The 23,792-nt window shown below is 44.6% G+C and overlaps 1 protein-coding gene across 7 annotated transcripts in view; it reads left to right on the top strand.

The window, feature by feature from the left end:
* The window catches only part of LOC139267357 (xanthine dehydrogenase/oxidase-like), a 274,065-nt gene that overhangs the window by 156,071 nt on the left and 94,202 nt on the right, over positions 1-23,792 (top strand). For all 7 annotated transcript variants that reach the window (XM_070885566.1, XM_070885588.1, XM_070885584.1 and 4 more), the window contains 4 exons: positions 258-361; positions 965-1,126; positions 3,021-3,164; positions 14,604-14,727. In XM_070885566.1, the coding sequence (XP_070741667.1) occupies positions 258-361; positions 965-1,126; positions 3,021-3,164; positions 14,604-14,727 (534 nt within the window). The remainder of the gene's footprint in view (positions 1-257; positions 362-964; positions 1,127-3,020; positions 3,165-14,603; positions 14,728-23,792) is intronic.

Here is a 23,792-nt window from a genome sequence, read left to right on the forward strand (position 1 = left end):
CCCCCATCTCCTCTCTTCCCCCCCCCCATCTCCTCTCTTTCCCCCCCGTTCTCTTTCCCACCCCCGTTCTCTTTTCCCCCCCCGCTAATCCCCACCACCACCTCTTCTCTCCCCACCCCCTCCCCCACTCCTCTTTACCCCTCTCCCACTTCTACTTCTTGTGGTTGCATATCAATTGTGATCAAGGCAGAATGCAAGTATTTTTATATTGCTGTTAAATTAGTCTGGTAATTGATTATTAAAAGTAATTGTTGCAGGTGCTTTGACTACGCTTTGCAAGGAAATAATTCCAGATAGCCGTGATCCATTACTTGCCAGTGCTGCATACAGGAAAACTCTGGCACTTGGGCTTTTCTATAAGGTGAGTAACATATTAAAATGATCATTATATTGAATTTTGGTTCCTAAATCTTAATTAAATTATGGGATGAATGGCTTAGTGTGTAAATACACCATATGGTATAGCACTGAGCAATACCTACCAGAATGATTCCAGGATTGATTCTGGTCTTTGCTGAATAAGCCAACCTTGGCCAGTTTGGTAATCGAGGCATCACAGCAGACTGTAGGGGAGTGGAAAATTAGCCAGCATTTCTGATCCTAATTACTTTCTGGTGAGACCTGGTAAAAAGTCTACCAGAGGAGAGGACAATAGCCTGCTTGCACTCATCTATGCACGTTCCAAAATGAAAAATGGTATTTCACGTAAAGCCAGCACAGATTAGATTTTCATCCATCAGTTTGAGCTGCATTCAACCCAAGCTGCAGATGTGAAAGGTGTGATAATCCACTGTGCTGCCCAGTTCCCAATGATTTGTTGATTACATTTTCATTTGTTCCAGATTGCTGATGATCTTAGCAGTTTAATTTTTAGCATTATAATCTAAAACGCTATACTTGCATTGCTCACTTTTGATTCTAATTTATTGATCAATAAATCCACTCGAAACTTTCTTTTGAATAGTTTTACCTGTCTCTGTTGAGCGACGATGCTATTTCCCCTTGTAACCGAAGTGCCCGGTACACTTTGGAGCGTCCTGTATCCACCGGAAAACAAACTTTCAGCAGCATACCAGAAGAATACCCTTTGACAAAGCCCATGCCAAAACTAAGTGCCCATCTGCAGGTAGGATTTCGATTTGTCTTTTATTTGGTGCCACTCGATATATGCATGGTGTACAAATTCACACAATGGTTCTACATTGGTATGGTAAAGTATTGTTCAATGATAATGCTACATGTTCCCTGGTGTATACCCTGGTAGTTTTGAATAAGATATTCAAATCTTTCTTTTGGTGATCTTCAAATCCTCAGAGATAGAATTTAATTTCAATCACCCATTTTCTCAAAATATTACAGTTTCAGACCATTACATATGTAGAAGCCCCTAAACCCCTAGCTTACTCATGTTGGCTAAACCTGTCACTATCGTCCTACTGTAAACAGGAGGTAAATTCTAACACAGTGCAGTTAATACTGGTTGGTTATTGAGGTAAAATTTATCTGATTGTGTTGGACCAATTGTGCATATTAGCAGAATTCTTTTACATTTAGAAACCTATCACATGCCATAAAAATATGAGCAGTCTTAATTAGTTCTGGGTAATCACATGGATTTTCTTTAACCTGACATCATCAGGACCAACCCCACATCATGTGACCCACCTGCTCCCACTCGGTCCATAGGCTCGGGACCTTTACAATAGCTCAATCTTTTCCCCCTATTTTGAGAAGGTTCACTGAGCATTCAGCATTGGTTTTATTGAACTTCGAGAGCCAGGTGCTGCAGTGTTGGGAGAAATACGAACAATTTTTAGCTGTGAAGTAATTGGTACCTAGTGAGGATTTTTATTGCATTGTGATATCTCCATAATATAGATGTCACCACAAATCTGAAAGTAAGTTTGCCAGCCTTGGACTCTCCTTGCCATTCTTTGATACCATTCCTCACAAGCCACTATCCCACCCAGCCATTGCTTCAAACTTATTGTTGTTTTTTGTTAGGGTACTTTGAATTAAATAATTTTAGGATTGTATGAGTCAAGAAGAACTGAGCTATCATGCAACTCCTGGGCTTTTATAAAGGGCAGAAGCAAATGGTCACCCTGTATACTTTTCAGGGATGGAAATGTTTCTACCCTACATGAGGGATTCAAAATGATAAAGCCCGTACCAGGTAGGTATTTGTTTATCGCTGTTTTAAAGATAGGGCACCAGTCAGATGATATGATTTTATCCTAGTCCAAAATAGGTTAGGGGTGCAGCACTTTTTCTAACTGTTTGGAGCATGTACATAACTAGATCCAACCACTGGTGTATCAATGCGAATTGAACACATACAGATGTGCAGTGGATCCAATTGTATATTCACACAACACTTTTTAGATTCAGTGACTGAAAGCTGCCCAGCCTTTGATGATCTAATTTACCCTGCAACCTGTCGAGTTAGACAGCTGATTGCCAGAGGCTAACTTTTGCTTGTGTTTCCACAGGTTTGGCAGTGGTAATAGGGCAGGTGGAAGCAGAAAATTGGAAGAGGATCTGTTATGCCAATTCCTTCTCTTTTACTGTGATATATTTTCCAGCATCACGTCACACATGATATTTTCCATCTTTATTACCTTAGCAAAACTAGATGTTTGGAATGTCGGTAAAGCGTAACGCATCAAATACCTTACGATGCCAAAAGTCAGCAATTGAATCAGTGGAGAGACCATCGATAATATCTTGGTTAGAGATATGGCAGTTTCTAGGGCTTCAAGCTGCTGGAAGCATCTGACTCCTGTAGCAGCAGCAGTGTCCTGGCCACCACCCCACAGGCAGGCTGGTGGGAATACCAGCAGAAGTCTGCTTTTTTTTAAAAAAGTAAATTCGGCTGATCCGTCAGGTGGGCCGCACCTCTGGCAGCAGAATATCCTGGCTTTTGCAACAATATTTTTTTGCTACTGGGGAAAGCATTGCAGTAGTTCTTTGAATGGTAGAGTAACTTTAATCACATATTTCCGTTGTCTCACTTCTAGACTTCTGGTGAAGCTCAGTTCATCGACGACATACTGCCTCTTCCTCATGAGCTATTTGCAGTGTTTGTCCTAAGCACAGCGGGAAATGCATCTATTGGCAACATTGACAGTACAGTCGCCATGACTGTGCCTGGTGCTGCTGCAGTAAGTAGTTAATACTATTCGTCAAGTGCATTGTTTAACTAGTTTTCCAATGCAGTCTTTTTTAACAGAATAGAAGGATAGAATAAAAGGAAAAGGAGGTGGGGTAGCATTGCTGGTTAAGGAGGAGATTAATGCAATAGTTAGGAAGGACATTAGCTTGGATGATGTGGAATCTATATGGGTAGAGCTGCAGAACACCAAAGGGCAAAAAACGTTAGTGGGAGTTGTGTACAGACTTCCAAACAGTAGTAGTGATGTTGGACAGGGCATCAAACAGGAAATTAGGGGTGCATGCAATAAAGGTGCAGCAGTTATAATGGGTGACTTTAATATGCACATAGATTGGGCTAAACAAACTGGAAGCAATACGGTGGAGGAGGATTTACTGGAGTGCATAAGGGATGGTTTTCTGGACCAATATGTCGAGGAACCAACTAGGGGGGAGGCCATCTTAGACTGGCTGTTGTGTAATGAGAGAGGATTAATTAGCAATCTCGTTGTGCGAGGCCCCTTGGGGAAGAGTGACCATAATATGGTGGAATTCTGCATTAGGATGGAGAATGAAACAGTTAATTCAGAGACCATGGTCCAGAACTTAACGAAGGGTAACTTTGAAGGTATGAGGCGTGAATTGGCTAGGATAGATTGGCGAATGATACTTAAGGGGTTGACTGTGGATGGGCAATGGCAGACATTTAGAGACCGCATGGATGAACTACAACAATTGTACATTCCTGTCTGGCGTAAAAATAAAAAAGGGAAGGTGGCTCAACCGTGGCTATCAAGGGAAATCAGGGATAGTATTAAAGCCAAGGAAATGGCATACAAATTGGCCAGAAATAGCAGCGAACCCGGGGACTGGGAGAAATTTAGAACTGAGCAGAGGAGGACAAAGGGTTTGATGAGGGCAGGGAAAATGGAGTACGAGAAGAAGCTTGCAGGGAACATTAAGACGGATTGCAAAAGTTTCTATAGATATGTAAAGAGAAAAAGGTTAGTAAAGACAAACGTAGGTCCCCTGCAGTCAGAATCAGGGTAAGTCATAACGGGGAACAAAGAAATGGCGGACCAATTGAACAAGTACTTTGGTTCGGTATTCACTAAGGAGGACACAAACAACCTTCCGGATATAAAAGGGGTCAGAGGGTCTAGTAAGGAGGAGGAACTGAGGGAAATCTTTATTAGTCGGGAAATTATGTTGGGGAAATTGATGGGATTGAAGGCCGATAAATCCCCATGGCCTGATGGACTGCATCCCAGAGTACTTAAGGAGGTGGCCTTGGAAATAGCGGATGCATTGACAGTCATTTTCCAACATTCCATTGACTCTGGATCAGTTCCTATGGAGTGGAGGGTAGCCAATGTAACCCCACTTTTTAAAAAAGGAGGGAGAGAGAAAACAGGGAATTATAGACCGGTCAGCCTGACATCGGTAGTGGGTCAAATGATGGAATCAATTATTAATGATGTCATAGCAGCGCATTTGGAAAGAGGTGACATGATAGGTCCAAGTCAGCATGGATTTGTGAAAGGGAAATCATGCTTGACAAATCTTCTGGAATTTTTTGAGGATGTTTCCAGTAGAGTAGACAAGGGAGAACCAGTTGATGTGGTATATTTGGACTTTCAGAAGGCTTTCGACAAGTTCCCACACAAGAGATTAATGTGCAAAGTTAAAGCACATGGGATTGGGGGTAGTGTGCTGACATGGATTGAGAACTGGTTGTCAGACAGGAAGCAAAGAGTAGGTGTAAATGGGGACTTTTCAGAATGGCAGGCAGTGACTAGTGGGGTACCGCAAGGTTCTGTGCTGGGGCCCCAGCTGTTTACACTGTACATTAATGATTTAGACGAGGGGATTAAATGTAGTATCTCCAAATTTGCGGATGACACTAAGTTGGGTGGCAGTGTGAGCTGCGAGGAGGATGCTATGAGGCTGCAGAGCGACTTGGATAGGTTAGGTGAGTGGGCAAATGCATGGCAGATGAAGTATAATGTAGATAAATGTGAGGTTATCCACTTTGGTGGTAAAAACAGAGAGACAGACTATTATCTGAATGGTGACAGATTAGGAAAAGGGGAGGTGCAACGAGACCTGGGTGTCATGGTACATCAGTCATTGAAGGTTGGCATGCAGGTACAGCAGGCGGTTAAGAAAGCAAATGGCACATTGGCCTTCATAGCAAGGGGATTTGAGTACAGGGGCAGGGAGGTGTTGCTACAGTTGTACAGGGCCTTGGTGAGGCCACACCTGGAGTATTGTGTACAGTTTTGGTCTCCTAACCTGAGGAAGGACATTCTTGCTATTGAGGGAGTTCACCAGACTGATTCCCGGGATGGCGGGACTGACCTATCAAGAAAGACTGGATCAACTGGGCTTGTATTCACTGGAGTTCAGAAGAATGAGAGGGGACCTCATAGAAACGTTTAAAATTCTGACGGGTTTAGACAGATTAGATGCAGGAAGAATGTTCCCAATGTTGGGGAAGTCCAGAACCAGGGGTCACAGTCTAAGGATAAGGGGGAAGCCATTTAGGACCGAGATGAGGAGAAACTTCTTCACCCAGAGAGTGGTGAACCTGTGGAATTCTCTACCACAAGAAGTTGTTGAGGCCAATTCACTAAATATATTCAAAAAGGAGTTAGATGTAGTCCTTACTACTAGGGGGATCAAGGGGTATGACGAGAAAGCAGGAAGGGGGTACTGAAGTTGCATGTTCAGCCATGAACTCGTTGAATGGCGGTGCAGGCTAGAAGGGACGAATGGCCTACTCCTGCACCTATTTTCTATGTTTCTAATACAACAAGTTATGATCAGCAACTTAAAAAAAATAAAGAAAAGCTGCAAATGCTGTAAACCTGAAATAAAACAGAGAATGCTGTAAATACACATCCGATCAGCCAGCATCTATGAAGGAAAAAGACAGGTTAGAATGTTTTTGGGTCTGTTCCCTTTGTCAGGACTTTTTAAAATTTTGGGCTCAGTTTTCCCCAAGTCCGTTTTCTGGCGTATTGCCAGAGTTATGCCCCTTTTTCTAGGCCAGAAATGCACCGAAAATAATTTGCCAAACTTTCCCCGATGTATAATTCGAATTTGCCGCTGCGCAGTGTGTCCAGTCGCCTCGAGGGGTGGGGCCTGCTGTCTGCGTGGAAAACCGATGCTGCACCTTCTGCGCATGCGCGGGGGGAAAAGTGACGTTTTTGATGTCGTTGCAATGGACGCGCATGCGCAGTACAGCTCCGAGTTGGCAATCATTTTTTAAAGAGTCAGTTGTGTATGTGAGAGCGCTGAATGCTGTGTGAGAGCATTGGAAAAATCGCAGCTGCAGCAGTACAAGATGTAACGCGGTGCAAGGACCAACAATTTCTTGCAGGCTGAAGTGGAGGCACTAGTTACTGTGATTGAGACCAGATGGCAGGAGCTGGACACCAGCAGAGGTCACATAAAAGTTCCACCCAAAGAAATGACGAAACGCTGGAACCAAGTTGCAGAAGATTACTGTGCAGTGGTAACCACCACGAGATCTGGATGCCAGTATAAAAAGAAGTGGCAGGATCTTGGTCAAGTAGTTAGTGTAAATAATATTTTAATTTATTCAATGGAATTGCAATTGTAAATGTGACCATCTGTATGTCTTACCCAGCAGAAAGACACCCTCTTTAAAAAGTTAGGTTTTCATATCTTTGCAGAGGAAGGTGACACATAATAAAAAGGAAAGAACTCTGAACAGGAGGAGGCCCGATAAATCTGCACCCACTGACACCCTTGGAAGAGAGGGTCGCTGCTTTGATGGGTCCTGCCTGGAGAAAAACAATCACCACTGCACAAGCTGGGCCCACACTCTAGGGAGAGGGTAAGTCCTGCAAACTCATCATGGTCCTTCAAATCCACATGCTGCCTGGCCTGCGATGTGTGAGCCTGCTCATGCCACCCACCCCGCCCCCTCTGCTGCTACTAACCATTTGACTGTTCCGTTATCTTTGGCAGAACTTGAGGCCAACCCTGACGATGCAGAAGAAAGTTTAGACATGGATGAGCCTGAAGAGGAGAACATCTTCCAATCCAACCCTCCAGACCAAGAACATGGGGGTGAGGGGGATGGAACTGGCTGAAGCTCTCATTGTTGTACTGACTTTGGAGGAGGTGCCGCTAATTGCAGTGACAGCCCCTTCCGTGACATGGTTTGAGTGCTGGTGGGACATTCCATGATTTCCCACCTTCCGAGGTTGCAGGTCCCAGTGATGTGGTGCAATGAGGCACACCAGGGCCTCACTTTCTGAGGTTGTGGGTCCCAGTGGTGGGGTGCAGCGAGGCACACCCAGGACCCCATCGTCCCAGGCTGCGGGTCCCATTGGTGGGGTGCAATGAGGCACACCCAGTGCCCCAGCGTCCGAGGCTGCGGGTCCCAGTGGTGGAGTGCAGCGAGGCACACCCGTGGGGAGGAGGGGAAGGAGAGCTCAACCGCGCTCTCCTGAGGTGCAGGATCTAACAGATGTGGTTCGGATGATGTCATTGAGTGTGGAGACCATTGACCTTACCCAATCACTCCTGGACGCTATCAGTGGGGTGAGTGATGAGCTAGCAGGACAGTTGGGAGAAGTAACGGCAATGACACGAGAAATGGGAATGATATCCCGGACCATCAGTGAAGGAATAGTGGCCATGAGGGAGGGAATGTCAGAGATAGTGCCAATCATGTCGCTGACCATGAGGGAGGGAATGTTGCAGATTGTTGAGACACTGTCCGGGCGCATGAGGGACGGCATGTTGGAGTTAGATGCTACAATAAGAGAACACACCCAGACCCCGCGCCCATTGGCAGAATCAACTGTCATTCCCACTCCAATCCCCACACCAGCCTCTGAAGAACCCAAAGCCGGGCCCTCCAACTTGCCGCCTGCCGACGCCCCCCCCCACCCCCCGAGGTGCGCAGTACGCAAGATGTTAAAAAGAATAAGTTCGTTACCAAGCTCACAAACACTGCCACTGCCTGCGGGCAGGGGTGGTGGGGAGTCCAAGAACCAGCGCAGCGGGTGGTCTTAGAATAAGGTGGAGGAGAGATGGGTGGGTGCAGCCTTTCTTTGCTGCTGCTGTTGTTACTGTTGTAACTGTTCTCAAATTAAAAGTTTTTTGTAAGTTATGTAAATTTACAAGTTTAAAAGTTTTTAAGTGATTTTAAAGAGTGATCTTAAAGTAAAGTTTGATACAAGAATAATTTTATTAAAGTTAAGTTTCGTACATTGTTAAACTTCTGAATAAAATATATTTTACATTAAAACTGAATCATGTTCCTTTAACACAACACAACATTACGGAACAACTCCAAACAGTAAACATGGTCCATGTGGAATAGTTGTCGCTGAGCCCTCAGGCATCAGTAAAGCGTTCACGGATGAGCTGCTGGCACAAGGCTCGAGCAATTGTTAAAGAGGCACGATGGCCTGCCCTCCTCTGCCGTTGTGCTCCGGCCTGACTTGCATGGCTTCCTCCTCCTCCTCCTCTTCCTTGTCGTCCTCCTCGCCCTCCGTCGTCCTCCTCCTCGTCATCTGCATCTTCCACATCATTATCATCAGCAACTCTCACCGCAGGTGGGACTTCCACTACCAGGTGCTGCTGCCTCATGATGGCTAAGTTATTCAGCATGCAGCACACAACAATGAACTGACCAACAGTCTCAGGGGAGTACAGCAAGTAGCCTCTGGAATGGTCCAGGCATCGGAAATGCTGTTTCAAGATCCCAATGGTCCCCTCTATGATGCTGCGCGTCGCAATGTGCGACATGTTGTATACACGGTCAGCTTCCGTCCTGGTTATGCGTAGGGGCATCATAAGCCAGGTGGCGAGGCCGTACCCTTTGTCTCCCAGTCGCCAGCTCTGCCCTGCTGACTGCTGCTAAAACATGGTAGATATAACGCTCTTGCATGGGATGAACACATCATGGATGCTCCTAGGGTATTTTGCATCGACTGACATGATATGATGCATGTCGTCAAACTCGAGCTGTACATTAATGGAATGGAAGCCTTTTCTGTTCCTGTACATCTCGGAATCGTTCAAAGGTGCTCGCAAGGCGATGTGGGTACAATCAATGCAGCCCTGTACCTTTGGGAAGCCAGCAATCCTGGAGAAGCCCACAGCCCTGTCATGGATTGCTTGGGCGGTCATGGGGAACTTTATGAAGTCATTCCTCTGCCCAGAGTGCAGATATGTGTTGCATGTTGAGAAATGGCTTTTTAATCTGGGTTTTTATCTGTTTTTTGCCTCTCCCAGGAGATCACATGGCTCCGGTTGGGGTGGAGTGTAGAATGTTTCAGTATAAGGGGTGTGGCAGTTGTGTGAGGCGGACTGGTTGGGCTGGGTGCTCTTTGCCTTTCCGTCATTGTTCATAAGTTTATATGTAATCTTTAGGGCTGCTGACCAAGGGCCGTGCGGCTCTTTGTCGGCCGGTGCGGACACGATGGGCCGAAATGGCTACCTTCTGTGCTGTAGATGTCTATGTTTCTATGGCGCACACATCCCCAGTTATAGCTTGAAACGAGCCGGAGGCATAGAATGCAAGTGCAGCTGTAACTTTCACTTCAATGATGCTCCTCGCATCATTGACAGCCTGGGTGAGCCCCCCTATTGCCGATACTACCTCGTTCATCTATCTCGAAACTCTTTCCCCCTGTAATGACAGTCTCCCCAACTCTGCCCTCACCCCACCAAAGTCTTCCAGGAGCAATCGTGATTGTTGGATGTTCTCCCTACTCATCCACACAAGCTGTCCTATGTTCTCCAAATCCTGTGTTTCTGCATCAGGTCGGGAGTTCGCCCTCCTGTGTAGTCTCACAGGTGTGGCTTGCTGCGACACACTTGTACCCGCAGCCTCAGACGTCACATCTAGAAATGTCCCGTCGGTTGATTCATTAAAGGGCTTGGAATCCTCGAGGGGTTCACCATCTCCAAATCTGGGGTAACCATCTCATCGTCGACGCCTTCCTGCTGTCCATCATTCTCCTGATTTGGAATGTCTGGAGTGGCGGTTTCCTGAACATTCTCTCCTTCAACTTCAGTTGCACCTTCTGTCTCCTCCTGATGCTCAACCTCTGCGAAACAAAAGATAGATGCTTGGGTTAGCAGCATTGAGGAAGGAGAAGCTTCGGCAGCACACGCAGTACGTAACATTTAGCCGACCAAGACTGTACAATTTGCAGGGCTTACCCTCTATTGGAAAACTGGGATCAGCTTCCGAGTTGATGGTTGGTCTTGTTGTGACATTTAATCATAGAGGCTATCCTTTGCTCCACGGCTGTTAGTTGCAGCTTACTTGGCGGACCTCATCCAGTTTGTGACCATTCTTGGTTGATCTGTGACACCATCTTCTGCAAATATGAAAATGGAACTTTTTAAGAGAGGGTCCTTCTGAACACACACGCACACGCGCACACACACGGATCACATTTACAGATGTTATTACCATGCATAAATATACATATATTTAAAAACCCAAATAAATGTAAAGATAACATTACTTACAGTCACTGATAGTCCGAGGTCCTGCCATTTTTTTTTCAGCTGCGCACCAGTTCTTGAGGTCGTGAACATTCCATTAAACTCGACTGCGAGCTGGTTCCAAACTTTTGCGAGTACAGAGGGTTTAAGTTTCTTTTTACCGAAGCTCCCCTTGTTTTCAATAACTTCCCATCTACTCTCAATTAAGTCTACCAGGGACTCAATTTGTTCCGCGAGAAATCGCTTCGCCCTTACAGCTTCCCCTTCTGCGTCTCCATCTCTGTCCCTTTCGCCTTCTCTGCGCCCTTCCATTGCAGCCATCTCTGATTGAAGCTGTATTTCATACCTGCAAATCCACCTCTGCTACCAATGGATTCTCAATGGTGATCCACACAGTCCCCACACGTGCTGATTTTTTAATACTTTGTACTGCACTGTTCAGATTTTTGTTTTGGAACTCACGCGCAGTGCGTTTCAGGCGCAAACTGAAAGCCCCGCCCTGCGAGATCGACTCGGCTAGTGATGTGGCCAGAAGATGTGCATGCTGGAAGAAAACTTTGGATTTTTATTTTCAGCGCCGAGGGGCCAAAAAACAATGGGCGTCCAAGTGAGTGAGCGCCATTATTTTTAATTCGGGAAACTTGGGCCCCAGGTGAGGATGGCAGATTTCCTGATCTGTCTCCGAATCATTATTCCTCGCCTCTGGATTACTAATCCTGTAATTTAACCACTATACTACCGTTTCTGTAAATTGCACATGCTGCAGCCACATTGCACTGATGGTGGATATTCAGTTCACTGGCAGGGTTGCCAATCCAGTGAACAGCAAAGTCCTGGATGATGTTGAGCTTCTTGAGTGTTGTGGCAGCTGCACTCATCCAGATAAATAGTGATTTATTACATTTCTGATATTTCTGCTTTGAGCCTTGTAGATGGAGAGGCCTTGAAGGGTCAATAAGTGAGCCACTCTTTGCAGAGTAGCCAGACTATATGTCCTACACTGGCTGGTCCATTTAAATTTCTGGTCATCGATGAGCCCCAAGATGTTGCTGGTGGAGGCCTCAGCAGTGCCATTGAAGTTCAGGGGTGGTTGTTGTGCTTTTTCTTGTTGGAGATGATCATGTGACACAAATGTTACCTGCTTTATTATTGGAGGATTTTGTGAATGGAGCTGAACACTGTAGAATCATCATCATTGACTTTATATGGAAGAAACGTTATTGATAAAGCAGTTGAAGATGGTTTCGTCGAGGATGTTTCCCCAATGAACTCCTGCAGTGATGATCTGGGGCTACAGTGATTGGCCTCCAACAACCATGACCATCTGCCTTCCTGTTATGCATGACTTCCGGCACAGGAGAGTTTCCTTTGGTGTCGTTCTTGGTCAAATACTGCCTTGATGTTGAGGACAGTTACTGTCACCTTTGTTCTGGCATTCACCCCTTGTTTCCATATCTGGATCAAGGCTGTGATAAGGTCTGGAACCGAATGGTTCTGTCACAATCCAAACTGAGCATTGGTGAGCAGGTGTTGCGTGATGGCACAATTGCAACTCGCTCCATCACTTTACTGATGATCGGGAGGAGACTGAAGGAGTGCTTATAAAAATGTGTTTATATTCTTCATCTTTTCTTACACTTTAAATGTATTTATTTAACTTTGTATTAATATTTTGCTTTAAATATCCCAAAACATGTAAAAATAATTTTAAAAGCTTTTGTTTTTTTGTTCAGATGAAGACTGTCTTTGACAACTAAATAATGATGGTTTTGAAAATGTGGCTATTAAATAGAACTTGCTTACAGTGAATTTAGTGAAATTCCCTTTATATTTTTGGCACATGTAACCAACTTGAGTACCTTCTGCCTGTGTCTGCTCTGCCCCCGTTCATCTGCTGCTGAAACTCTCATCTATGCCTTTGTGACCTCTAGATTTGACTGTTCCAATGCTCTCCTGACTGCCTCTAGTCTGCCACCCTCCATAAATTTGGACTCTTCCAAAACTCTGCTGCATATATCCTAACTTGCCCGTTCACCCACCATCATCATCTCCATCATCACCCCTGTGCTCACTACCTACGTTGGCTCCCGGTCCGGCAATGCTTCGATTTAAAAAAAATTCTTCTACATGTTTTCAAATTGTTCCATGGCCTCGCTCCTCCCTATCTCTGTAACCTCCTCCAGTCCTACAACCCTACCCTACAACCCTACACAGGCAGAAGGTACTCAGGTTCGTTACATGTGCCAAAAATATAAAGGGAATTTCACTAAATTCACTGTAAGCAAGTTCTATTTAATAGCCACATTTTCAAAACCATCATTATTTAGTTGTCAAAGACAATCTTCATCTGAACAAAAAAACAAAAGCTTTTAAAATTATTTTTACATGTTTTGGGATATTTAAAGCAAAATATTAATACAACCCTACCCGATCTCTGCTTTCCTCCAGTTATGACCACTTGCGCATCCCGCAATTTAATCACTCCACCATTGGCGCCTGTACCTTCAGCTGCCTCAGCCCTAGGTTCTGGAATTCGCTCTCTTAACCTCTCCGCCTCTCTTTCTTCCTTTTAAGATGCTCCTTAAAACCTACCTCTTTGACCAAGCTTTTGATCATTTGCCCTAATAGCTTCTTACGTGGCTCGGTGTCAAATTTTGTTTGATAATGTTCCTCTAAAGCTCCTTGGGACATTTTACTATGTTAAAGGTGCTATATAAATATAAGTTGTAGTTGTTAAAACCTACCCCTATGATCAGATTTTTGGTCACCTGGCCTTGTATTTCCTTATGTGGCTCAGTGTCAAATTGTGTTAGCACCTCCGTGAAGCGCCTTGGAATGTTTTACAATGTTAAAGGCACTATGTAAATGCAATTTGTTATTTTTATAACAGAAGGTAGCACTTATGTATAGGCTTTCAGCACTAATCGTCCATTGTTTGATATGCAAAGAGAATCATTTCATCGAGCTCACAGTTCAATGAAAGCACTTCACATTTGTCTCGATGTGAACTGATTTGTTGTATTGTACTTTTTAAAAAGCATTGGGCTAGATTTTCGGATTTCAGCGAAAACGGTAGTTTTTCGGCAAAATTACCGTTTTCACTGCACTACTTTTTAGGCCGAACTTTCAGCCTTTACGTCTGTGCCATTGGTAAAGTCGGCATTGCACGAGGATTTGCGGCGCAAACCGTGAGTTTCGGCAACTTTAGTCCGGGGCCGGCAGCTCTACAAGAGAGGCCTTGGGAGGGGGGGAAAAAAACAACAACAAAAATGTTTTAAAACATTCACGAAACCCTTACCTACTAAATCGCTGAAAAAGAATTTAAAAAATAAAAACTTTAACTTACCTTATTCGCAGATCTTCATACTTACTGCTGCTGGCAGGGCTGCACTGACAGATTTGACCCTGTTGGTATTCTGGGCGCGGAGTATGGGTCCCGAGAGAGCAGAAAGTACGATGGTAACACCATCTGCAGCGTTGCATGTCATTTCACGGCGCTCCGCTCCCCGGGGCTACATGGAAGCACCGCCGCAAAAAGGTGCCCGAAGATCCCTCCGACTGAGTTTTCGCTGCGGAGGGTCAAATCGCAGTGAAAATCCAGTTGTAACATCAACGAAAATCCAGCCCATAATGTTCCTATTCATCTACAGGAAGTAATTGGGTTCAATCTCAATACATTTGTTGGTGAGCATAGAACAGTATTCCCAAGAATGTAGCACAAAATTAAAGCCTCATTCAAACAGGGCACAAGGATAGATATCACAGTGGTGGAACTTTACCTTTCAATTACCGATAATAAAACCAGACTTGTGAATTCATGATTCTAACACTGGTTATAAAAAATGTTCCATTCCCATTGGCATTACCCTCATCAGCAAAAAATGTACCCAAAAAAGTATATGATAGTTGTTGAATTAATTCATTTCTTTTATTTGACATTATAGGTGCTAAAAGCAAAGGACATCCCTGGATCCAACACATTTATGCCTCCACCCAATCAGGTTGAAGAGATTTTTAGCAGTGGTCCTCTTCTATATGTTGGGCAGCCAATCGCACTGTGTGTTGCAGGTAATGTTGGAAAAAGTACAAATCTGAACTTTATTAAATTCAATGGCCTAGAAATCTACTTGTGCCTGCAAGCAGGCTCAGAGGGGGCGGCGAGTGCACTGCCATGTGCTTGTTCATGTGGTGACAGGGGCTTCTTGAAATTGGTGCTGCCAGCTCGTTATCATGAGTCAAGTGTGCAGGCAGCGCTGCCTATTGACTGTGTGTCTGTTTAGGGAGGTGAGAAATCGGCCAGCACCTCTTAAAGGGGAGATGTTCTCTGGTTGTAGACAGCAGAGAAATGCTACGAAATAGCTGGGAGAGAGACAGAGAAGGCACCTAGGTTCTTGGATGCAGTATTGGAAGCCCTGGTCCAGACTGTTGACAGGAGGAGGGACATCCTCTTCCTTCCTTGCCCCCACCCAAGGGGGGCCGAGAGCCCTCCAGACCTCCACTGCCATTGGGAAGAGGTCGCTGAGGAGGTCAACACCAGGAGCATAGCTCCAAGGACATGGTTGCAATGGGTAAGTTTGAGGAGGTGTCTCTGCATAGTGAAGCATCGGCCACAAGTGCGCAGAGGCAGGGGGATTGGATGCCACAGGTGCCAGCTCACCAGAGGGTGAGATTGCATATGAGCTCTGCTACAGAGGACTCAGATGCTGACTTCGAGAGCTCAGGCTACCAAAGAAGACCAATACAAAGGCAAAAAGCAGAGAATGCTGGAAATACTCAGCAGGTCAGGCAGTATCTGCAGAGAGAGAAACTGAGTTAACGTTTCAGGTCAGTGACCTTTCATTCTGTTGATGTTTCTGATGGCAGGCAGCATGGCTCTCATTGTAGGCCACCTCCCCGACTCTGCTTGGGTTCCTGACACGAGTCACAAGCCATGCCTGAAAGGTATAGCTCTTTTCGCCCAGTAGCCAGTCTCACCTGACGGCCTAATTGCAATAATGATAGCACAGATGACTGGCACAGGATAAATGGATCGTGCCTGCTGCAAGGAAACCAGACACACAGCTGCATGATCCGTTGCCTGTGAACGCAAAGAAGCCTGCAAAATGGACACAGTGCACTCAAATTTCTAAGGTAATATGTCCTGCTATGTTCCATTTTAAAATGTCTAATGCAAACCTTTTCCAGTGATACCTGTAGGTAACACTGATCGAATATGACTTTCAAATGTTATGTGACGATCTTTGGCAATCTGTAATGATCTCAAACAGTTGCAGTTCCTTGTTTTAGTCACCAGGTGGCTCTTTGAGGCAGTTTTTGTTTTCTCAAACTCTTCTGAGAGTCACATTTCTTTACCATTTGGCTTCCTGAACAATTGTGATTATATTAGCCTTTACTCTACCAACCTGCCATCAGGATCTGTAAATGTTACTGAGTGAATGAAGTCACCTTTTCTTAACAATTGTCAGAGTGTGATGAAGTACTCTCCACTTGTCAAAGTATTAATACTAGAGTTCTCTCAACATTGACAGCAATTCTCCCATCTACCACCTCTTTCACCTCCTCAAAGAACTCTTAACAGGTTTGCAAACACAATCTTCCTGTTTGAAATCCATGTTGGCTGTTTCTAATTATTTTATTTTCTTCTAGATATTTAGTATTTTCATCGTTTAATTAAAATTTCAAAATTTTCCCTACGACAGATGTTAAACTAAGTGGGTGAAAATGGGTGTTACATTAGCCATGCTGTAGTCCCCATCACACATGCACTTTTAAGAGAACCCTTAAATATAATTTCAGTGGCTTCAATTGTTGTTAGATCATTCACAACACTGGAGTAGAGGAAATATTCTCGCGGCGAGGTTTGCTAGTGCTCTTGGGGAGGGTTTAAATTAAGTTGCTAGGGGGCTGGGCACTAGCATTAAAAAGGAGAAACAAAGGCACAAAGGATTGGGAGAGACGGATCGCACTAGAGTAAGAAATAGTAAGGTATTAGGTGGGGTCAGACTAAAAGAAAAAGCAGGATGGTCCAAGATAGGTTTACAGTGCATGTATGTGAACGCACAAAGTGTAGTGAACAAGGTTGGTGAGCTGCAGCTGCAAATAGCCACATGGGAATATGATGTCGTGGCAATAATGGAGACCTGGCTCAAAAAAGGACCAGATTGGGTATTAAATATTTCTGGATATAAAGGGTTCAGGAAAGTTAGGGAAAGAAAGATGGTGTGGCAATATTGGTTAAGGAGAATGTTACAGTGCTGGAGAGAGAGGATGCCCTGGACAGAATCTATATGGCTAGAGTTAAGAAATAATAGAGGTGCCATTACACTACTAGGTATATTCTATAGGCCACTAACTAGTGGGGAAAAATATAGAGGAGCAAATTTGCAGAGAAATTATAGAAAGATGCAAGAACTATAGAGTAGTGATAATGGGGGACTTCAACTGTCCTAACTTAGACTGGGATCGTAAAAGAGAGGGGGAAGAATTTCTGAAGTGTGTTCAGGAGAACTTTCTGGATCGGTATGTTTCCCGCCCAATGAGGAAGGAGGCATTGCTGGATCTGGTTCTGGGGAATGAGGAAGGTCAAGTGGAGCAAGTGTCAGTAGGTGAGCATTTAGGGAACAGTGATCATAGTATACGGTTTAGATCAGCTATGGAAAAGTACAGGGAGCAATCTAGAGTAAAAATACTTAATTGGAGGAAGGCCAATTTCAGTGGGATGAGAACAGATCTGACCTGGGTACATTGGAATCAGAATTAGCAGGCGAAACTGTAATGAAACAATGGGCTGCCTTTAAAGAGGAAATAGTTCGGATACAGTCAAGGTACATTCCCAATGGGGGAAAGGTAGGACAACTAAAGTCAGAGCTCCCTGGTTGACGAAAGAGATAGAGTAAGATGGAGCAAAAAAAGAGCGCGTATGACAGATGTCACGTCGGGAATACATCTGAGAATCAGGCTAAATATAGAAAGTTCAGAGGAGAAGTGAAAAACAAAATGAGAGGCAAAGAGAGGGTATGAGAATCGAATGGCAGCTAACATAAAAGGTAATACAAAAGTCTTCTATAGGCATATAAATAGTAAATAGCTAATAAGAGGAGGGGTGGGGCCGATTAGGGACCAAAAAGGAGACCTATGCATGGAAGCAGAAGTTAAAGCTGAGGTACTAAATGAGTACTTTGTATCTGTCTTCACCAAGGAAGAAGATGTTGCCATAGATATAGTGAAGGAGGAGGTAAAGGAGATACTGGATGGGATAAGAATCGAGGAGGTAGTACTAGAAAGGCTGGCTGTACTTAAAGTAGATAAGTCACCAGGACCAAATGGGATGCATAGGACACTAAGGGAAGTGAAGGAAGAAATCGCGGAGGTATTGGCCATAATCTTTCAATCCTCCTTAGAAACGAGGATGATATCAGAGGATTGGAGAATTGCAAATGTTAGACCCTTGATCAAAAAAGGGTGTAAAGATAAATCCAGCAACTATAGGCCAGTCAGTTTAACCTCGGTGGTGGGGAAGCTTTTGGAAACAATAATCAGGGACAGAATTAACAGTCACTTGGACAAGTGTGGATTCATTAGCACGGATTTGTTAAAGGTAAATCGTGTTTAACCAACTTGATTGTGTTTTTTGATGAGGTAACAGAGAAGGCTGATGAGAGAAGATGATACAAAACTTGGAAGTATAGTGAACAGTGAGGAGGAGAGTGATGGACATCGAGAAGATATAGACAGGCTGGTGGAATGGGCGGACACGTGGCAGATGAAATTTAAGGCAGAAAAGTACGAAGTGACACATTTTGGTATTAAGAGTGAGGAGAGGAAATATAAACTAAATGATACAATCCTAAAGGGGGTTCGTGAACAGAGAGACCTGGGGTATATGTGCACAAATCGTTGAAGGTGGCTGGGCAGGTTGAGAAAGCAGTTAAAAAAACTTACAGGATCCTGGGCTTCATGAATAGAGGTATAGAGTACAAAAGCCCGGAAATTATGATGAACCTGTATAAAACACTGGTTCAGCCTCAACTGGAGTATTGTGTCCAGTTCTGAGCACCGCACTTTAGGAAGGATGTGAAGGCCTTGGAAAGGGTGCAGAAAAAAATTGAGAATGATTCCAGGGATGAGGGACTTCAGTTATGTGAATAGACTGGAGAAGCTGGGGTAGTTCTCAGAGCAGAGAAGAGTGAGAGGAGATTTGATAGAGGATTTCAAAATCATGATGGGTCTGCACAGAGTAGATTGAGAGAAACTGTTCTCATTGGCAGAAGGGTTGAGAACCAGAGGACACAGATTTAAGGTGATTGGCAAAAGAACCAAAGGTGACAGAAGAAAAACCTTTTTACACAGCGAGTGATTATGACCTGGAATGCACTGCCTGAAAGGGTGGTGGAGACAGAATGAATCACGGCTTTCAAAAGGGAGTTGGATAAGTACCTGAAGGAAAAAAATGTGCAGGGCTTCGGAGAAAGGGCATGAGAGTGGGACTAGCTGAAGTGCTCTTGCAGAGAGCCAGCATGGGATCCATAGGCCGAATGGCGTTCTTCCGAGCTATGTAACCATTCTATGAAATCAGAGATTCTGGTTGAAAGGAATCGAGGGCCTAGACTTTCGGCACATCATCGCCCATATAAGCGCTGAGATTCAGGCCTTCGCCCATTTTTGATGAAAAATGGAAACTAGCACCCGATTATTGCCCATTTATTGCTGGCGCAGCTTTTGCCATACAGGAATGAGCTGCGTCGCCCGGCATATTTTTTTTTAAATGACATCATCCTCGTGCAAGGTCGAGAATACTGGTTATAATGGAAACTAGCGCCCGATTATCGCCAAGCGCTACTTTCGGCATTTTGCCATAATTCGCTCAAATGATCGCTGGCCCAAAAAGACGCTCAAGAAAAGCTGCAATCACCTGACCTTAACTCGGCACTACGGACGCCATTTTGTAACTCGGTGGATCTTTAATAAAAGGCTGCTTGAAGTGTTTGTCAGGAGAAGCAATTTGTGAGTGATTTTAAGGGCGTTTTTGACTCTTGCCAATCATCTAATCACATTTGTATTTGTTGAGGACAAATTATGGGCATTTATAGTGATGTGGCCTGTAATCTCTCAACCAGTATTGATGACGAATCACATGCTGCAGAATAGAGATGGAAGAAGGCTTATTGAAGAGCATTATGTGCCCAATCAGAGAGATGACGGACTGCTGAGGAGGAGAAGACGTTACACATAATGCATTTACAGGGATAAGCGATCATACTTGGACTTGTCTGATAACACGTGCGTTAGAAGGCTGCAATTCTGAAAAGAGGTCATCAGTGAGATATGCCAGCTAATTAAGGGTGATCTGCAGCCTATCAGCACCATCAGGACCGCACTGCCCGTTGAGGTTAAAGTTACTGCGGCACTTTCCTTCTAAACATCGGGCTCCTTTCAGGCCTCAGCTGTCGACATTTGCAGTATCTCTCAGCACGCCACACATTGCTGCATTCGAGAGATGACTGAAGCCCTTTACACATGCAGGATGGACTTTATAAACTTCCCTATGACTATAGAGAGGCAGAGACTAAGAGGGCTTTAGATTTCTCGAGAATAGCAAACTTCCTCAAGGTGCAGGGAGCAATAGACAGTACGCACATCGCCCTGCGAGTACCTTTACAGGATGTAAAGGTGTTTCAGAACTGACAGGAATTCTACTCCCTGGGTGCGCAACTCGTTGTCGACCACAACCAAATAATAATGGCAATAAATGCAAATTTTCCAGGGAGCATCCATGATGCGCACATCTTACCTGTTTAAGAGTCAGCCACAAGGTCACGGTTGGATGCTGGGGGATAAATGATATGGGGCTAGATTTTACATTTTTGTGCAGATCACCCAAAAATGGGTGTTATTTCCAGCATGGGCTGTAAAAATGGGTTTACAGATCGCTGGCTTGTCGCCCATTTTCAAATCCCCTAGTCTCCATTTTAAAAATTGGGCGTTACTGCGAGCGATCTGAAATGGGTGTCAGCGTTAAATCTCTCTGACCTTCTGCCGTAAAGTGGCGCCGTCCTTGGCAACAGCATGGCAACGCTCGATTCCCGCGATTCAGGAGGTCAAGGGTCATCATTACATACGCATAAGAGGAGACAGAGAGAGAGGGAGTGAAGGCGTGTTTGGGTGTGGTATGCTAATTAGCAATCTTGTGCGAGGCCCCTTGGGGTAGAGTGACCATAATATGGTAGAATTCTTTATTAAGGTGGAGAGTGACACTGTTAATTCAGAGACTAGGGTCCTGAACTTGGGGAAAGGTAACTTGATGGTATGAGATATGAACTGGCTAGAATAGACTGGCGAATGATACTTAAAGGGTTGACGGTGGGTAGGCAATGGCAAACATTTAAAGATTACATGGATGAACTACAACAATTGTACATCCCTATCTGGAGTAAAAATAAAACTGGGACGGTGGCTCAACCGTGGCTAACAAGGGAAATTAAGGATAGTGTTAAGGAAGAGGCATATAAATTGGCCAGAAAAAGCAGCAAACCTGAGGACTGGGAGAAATTTAGAATGCCACAGAGGAGGACAAAGAGTTTAATTAGGAGGGGAAAATAGAGTTTGAGAGGAAGCTTGCTGGTAACATAAAAACTGACTGCAAAAGCTTCTATAGATATGTGAAGAGAAAAAGATTAGTGAAGGCAAACGTAGGTCCTTTGCAGTCAGATTCAGGTGAATTTATAATGGGGAACAAAGAAATGGCAGACCAATTGAACAAATACTTTGGTTCTGTCTTCACGAAGGAAGATACAAGTAATCTTCTGGAAATACTAGGGGACCGAGGGTCTAGCGAGAAGGAGGAACTGAAGGAAATCCTTATTAGTCAGGAAATTGTGTTCAGGAAATTGATGGGATTGAAGGCCGATGAATCCCCAGGGCCTGATAGTCTGCATCCCAGAGTACTTGAGGAAGTGGCCCTAGAAATAGTGGATGCATTGGTGATAATTTTCCAGCAGTCTATTGACTCTGGATCAGTTCCTATGGACTGGAGGGTAGTTAATGTAACACCATTTTTTTAGAAAGGAGGGAGAGAGAAAATGAGGAATTATAGACCGGTTAGCCTGACATCAGTTGTGGGGAAAATGTTGGAATCAATTGTTAAAGATGAAATAGCAGTGCATTTGGAAAGCAGTGACAGGATCGGTCTAAGTCAGCATGGATTTATGAAAGAGAAATCATGCTTGACAAATTTCTAGAATTTTTTGAGGATGTAACTAGAAGAGTGGACAGGGGAGAACCAGTGGATGTGGTGTATTTGAACTTTCAAAAGGCTTTTGATAAGGTCCCACATAAGAGATTGGTGTGCAAAATTAAAGCAAATGGCATTGGGGGTAATGTATTGACGTGGATAGAGAACTGGTTGGCAGACAGGAAGCAGAAAGTCGGGATAAACGGGTCTTTTTCAGAATGGCAGGCAGTGACTAGTGGAGTGCCGCAGGGCTCAGTGCTGCGACCCCAGCTATTTACAATATACATTAATGATTTAGATGAAGGAATTGAGTGTAATATCTCCAAGTTTGCAGATGTCACTAAGCTGGATGGCAGTATGAGCTGCGAGGAAGATGCTAAGAGGTTGCAGGGTGACTTGCACAGGTTAGGTGAGTGGGCAAATGCATGGCAGATGCAGTATAATGTGGATAAATGTGAGGTTATCCACTTTGGTGGCAAAAACACGAGGGCAGAATATTATCTGAATGGCGGCAGATTAGGAAAAGGGGAGGTGCAGTGAGACCTGGATGTCATGGTACATCAGTCATTGAAAGTTGGCATACAGGTACAGCAGACGGTGAAGAAGGCAAATGGCATGTTGGCCTTCATAGCTCGGGGATTTGAGTATCGGAGCAGGGAGGTCTTACTGCAGTTGTACAGGCCCTTGGTGAGGCCTCACCTGGAATATTGTGTTCAGTTTTGGTCTCCTAATCTGAGGAAGGACGTTCTTGCTATTGCGGGAGTGCAGCGAAGGTTCACCAGACTGATTCCTGGGTTGGCAGGACTAACATTTGAGGAGCGACTGGATCGAAGAATGAGAGGGGATCTCATAGAAACATATAAAATACTGACGGGACTGGACAGGTTAGATGCAGGAAGAATGTTCCCGATGTTGGGGAAGTCCAGAACCAGGGGACACAGTCGAAGGATAAGGGGTAAGCCAATTAGGACTGAGATGAGGAGAAACTTCTTCACTCAGAGAGTTGATAACCTGTGGAATTCTCTACCGCAGAGAGTTGTTGATGCCAGTTCGTTGGATATATTCAAGAGGGAGTTAGATATGGCCCTTACGGCTAAAGGGATCAAGGGGTATGGAAAGCAGGAAAGGGGTACTAAGGATGATCAGCCATGATCTTGTTGAATGGTGGTGCAGGTTCGAAGGGTCGAATGGCCTAATCCTGCACCTATTTTCTATATTTCTATGTTTGGGAGGGAGAGTTTCGAGCTTTATAGCAAATTGTGCCAAAAACTTAGCTGTTACCAGCCAGATATTTTCCCGAATTTGGTGCCTATAATGGAGGGAGTGGAGGAGGCGACACTGCATGCTGTGGAGACTGACGCTGGCGAGAGCAGTGAGCAGGGAGAGGAGCACACTGGAGGACGCAAAAGAGCGAGGAGGTTCTCAGACGAGGCTAATGCCTCCCTCATGCAGGGGGTCGCGTCACGTTAGGGGGGCACAGGGGTCTACCAGAGGATATTGGCCGAGGTAGCAGAGGTGGTCTCGTCGGCGACCAACAAGGTGTGTGAGGACAATCAATGCCGCAAGTAATGGAACGACCTGTGGGATCCGCAAGAGTGAGTATTACATTTATTTACATGTACTTGCGTATTTATATAATTTGATTTGTAAGAGTCATGAGTGACTATCATCAGATGTGAGGTCTTTCACTTTTACCGGGAATGTTGTACTCAAAGCTTGCGGTCACGGTGCACGTCTTCAGGTAACGAATGATAATTATCTTAACCGACAGATGTAATCATGATTATTATGTGTTGGATCAGTCTCTGTGACAGTACCTAGCGATGATATCACGCAATGATCTCATGTCATGCCGTCCTGTTACCTTTTACAGAAGAAGTTATCGACGAATAGGTCTGAGCAG

Source organism: Pristiophorus japonicus, chromosome 1 (assembly GCF_044704955.1).
Source record: "Pristiophorus japonicus isolate sPriJap1 chromosome 1, sPriJap1.hap1, whole genome shotgun sequence".
NCBI lineage: Eukaryota > Metazoa > Chordata > Chondrichthyes > Pristiophoridae > Pristiophorus > Pristiophorus japonicus.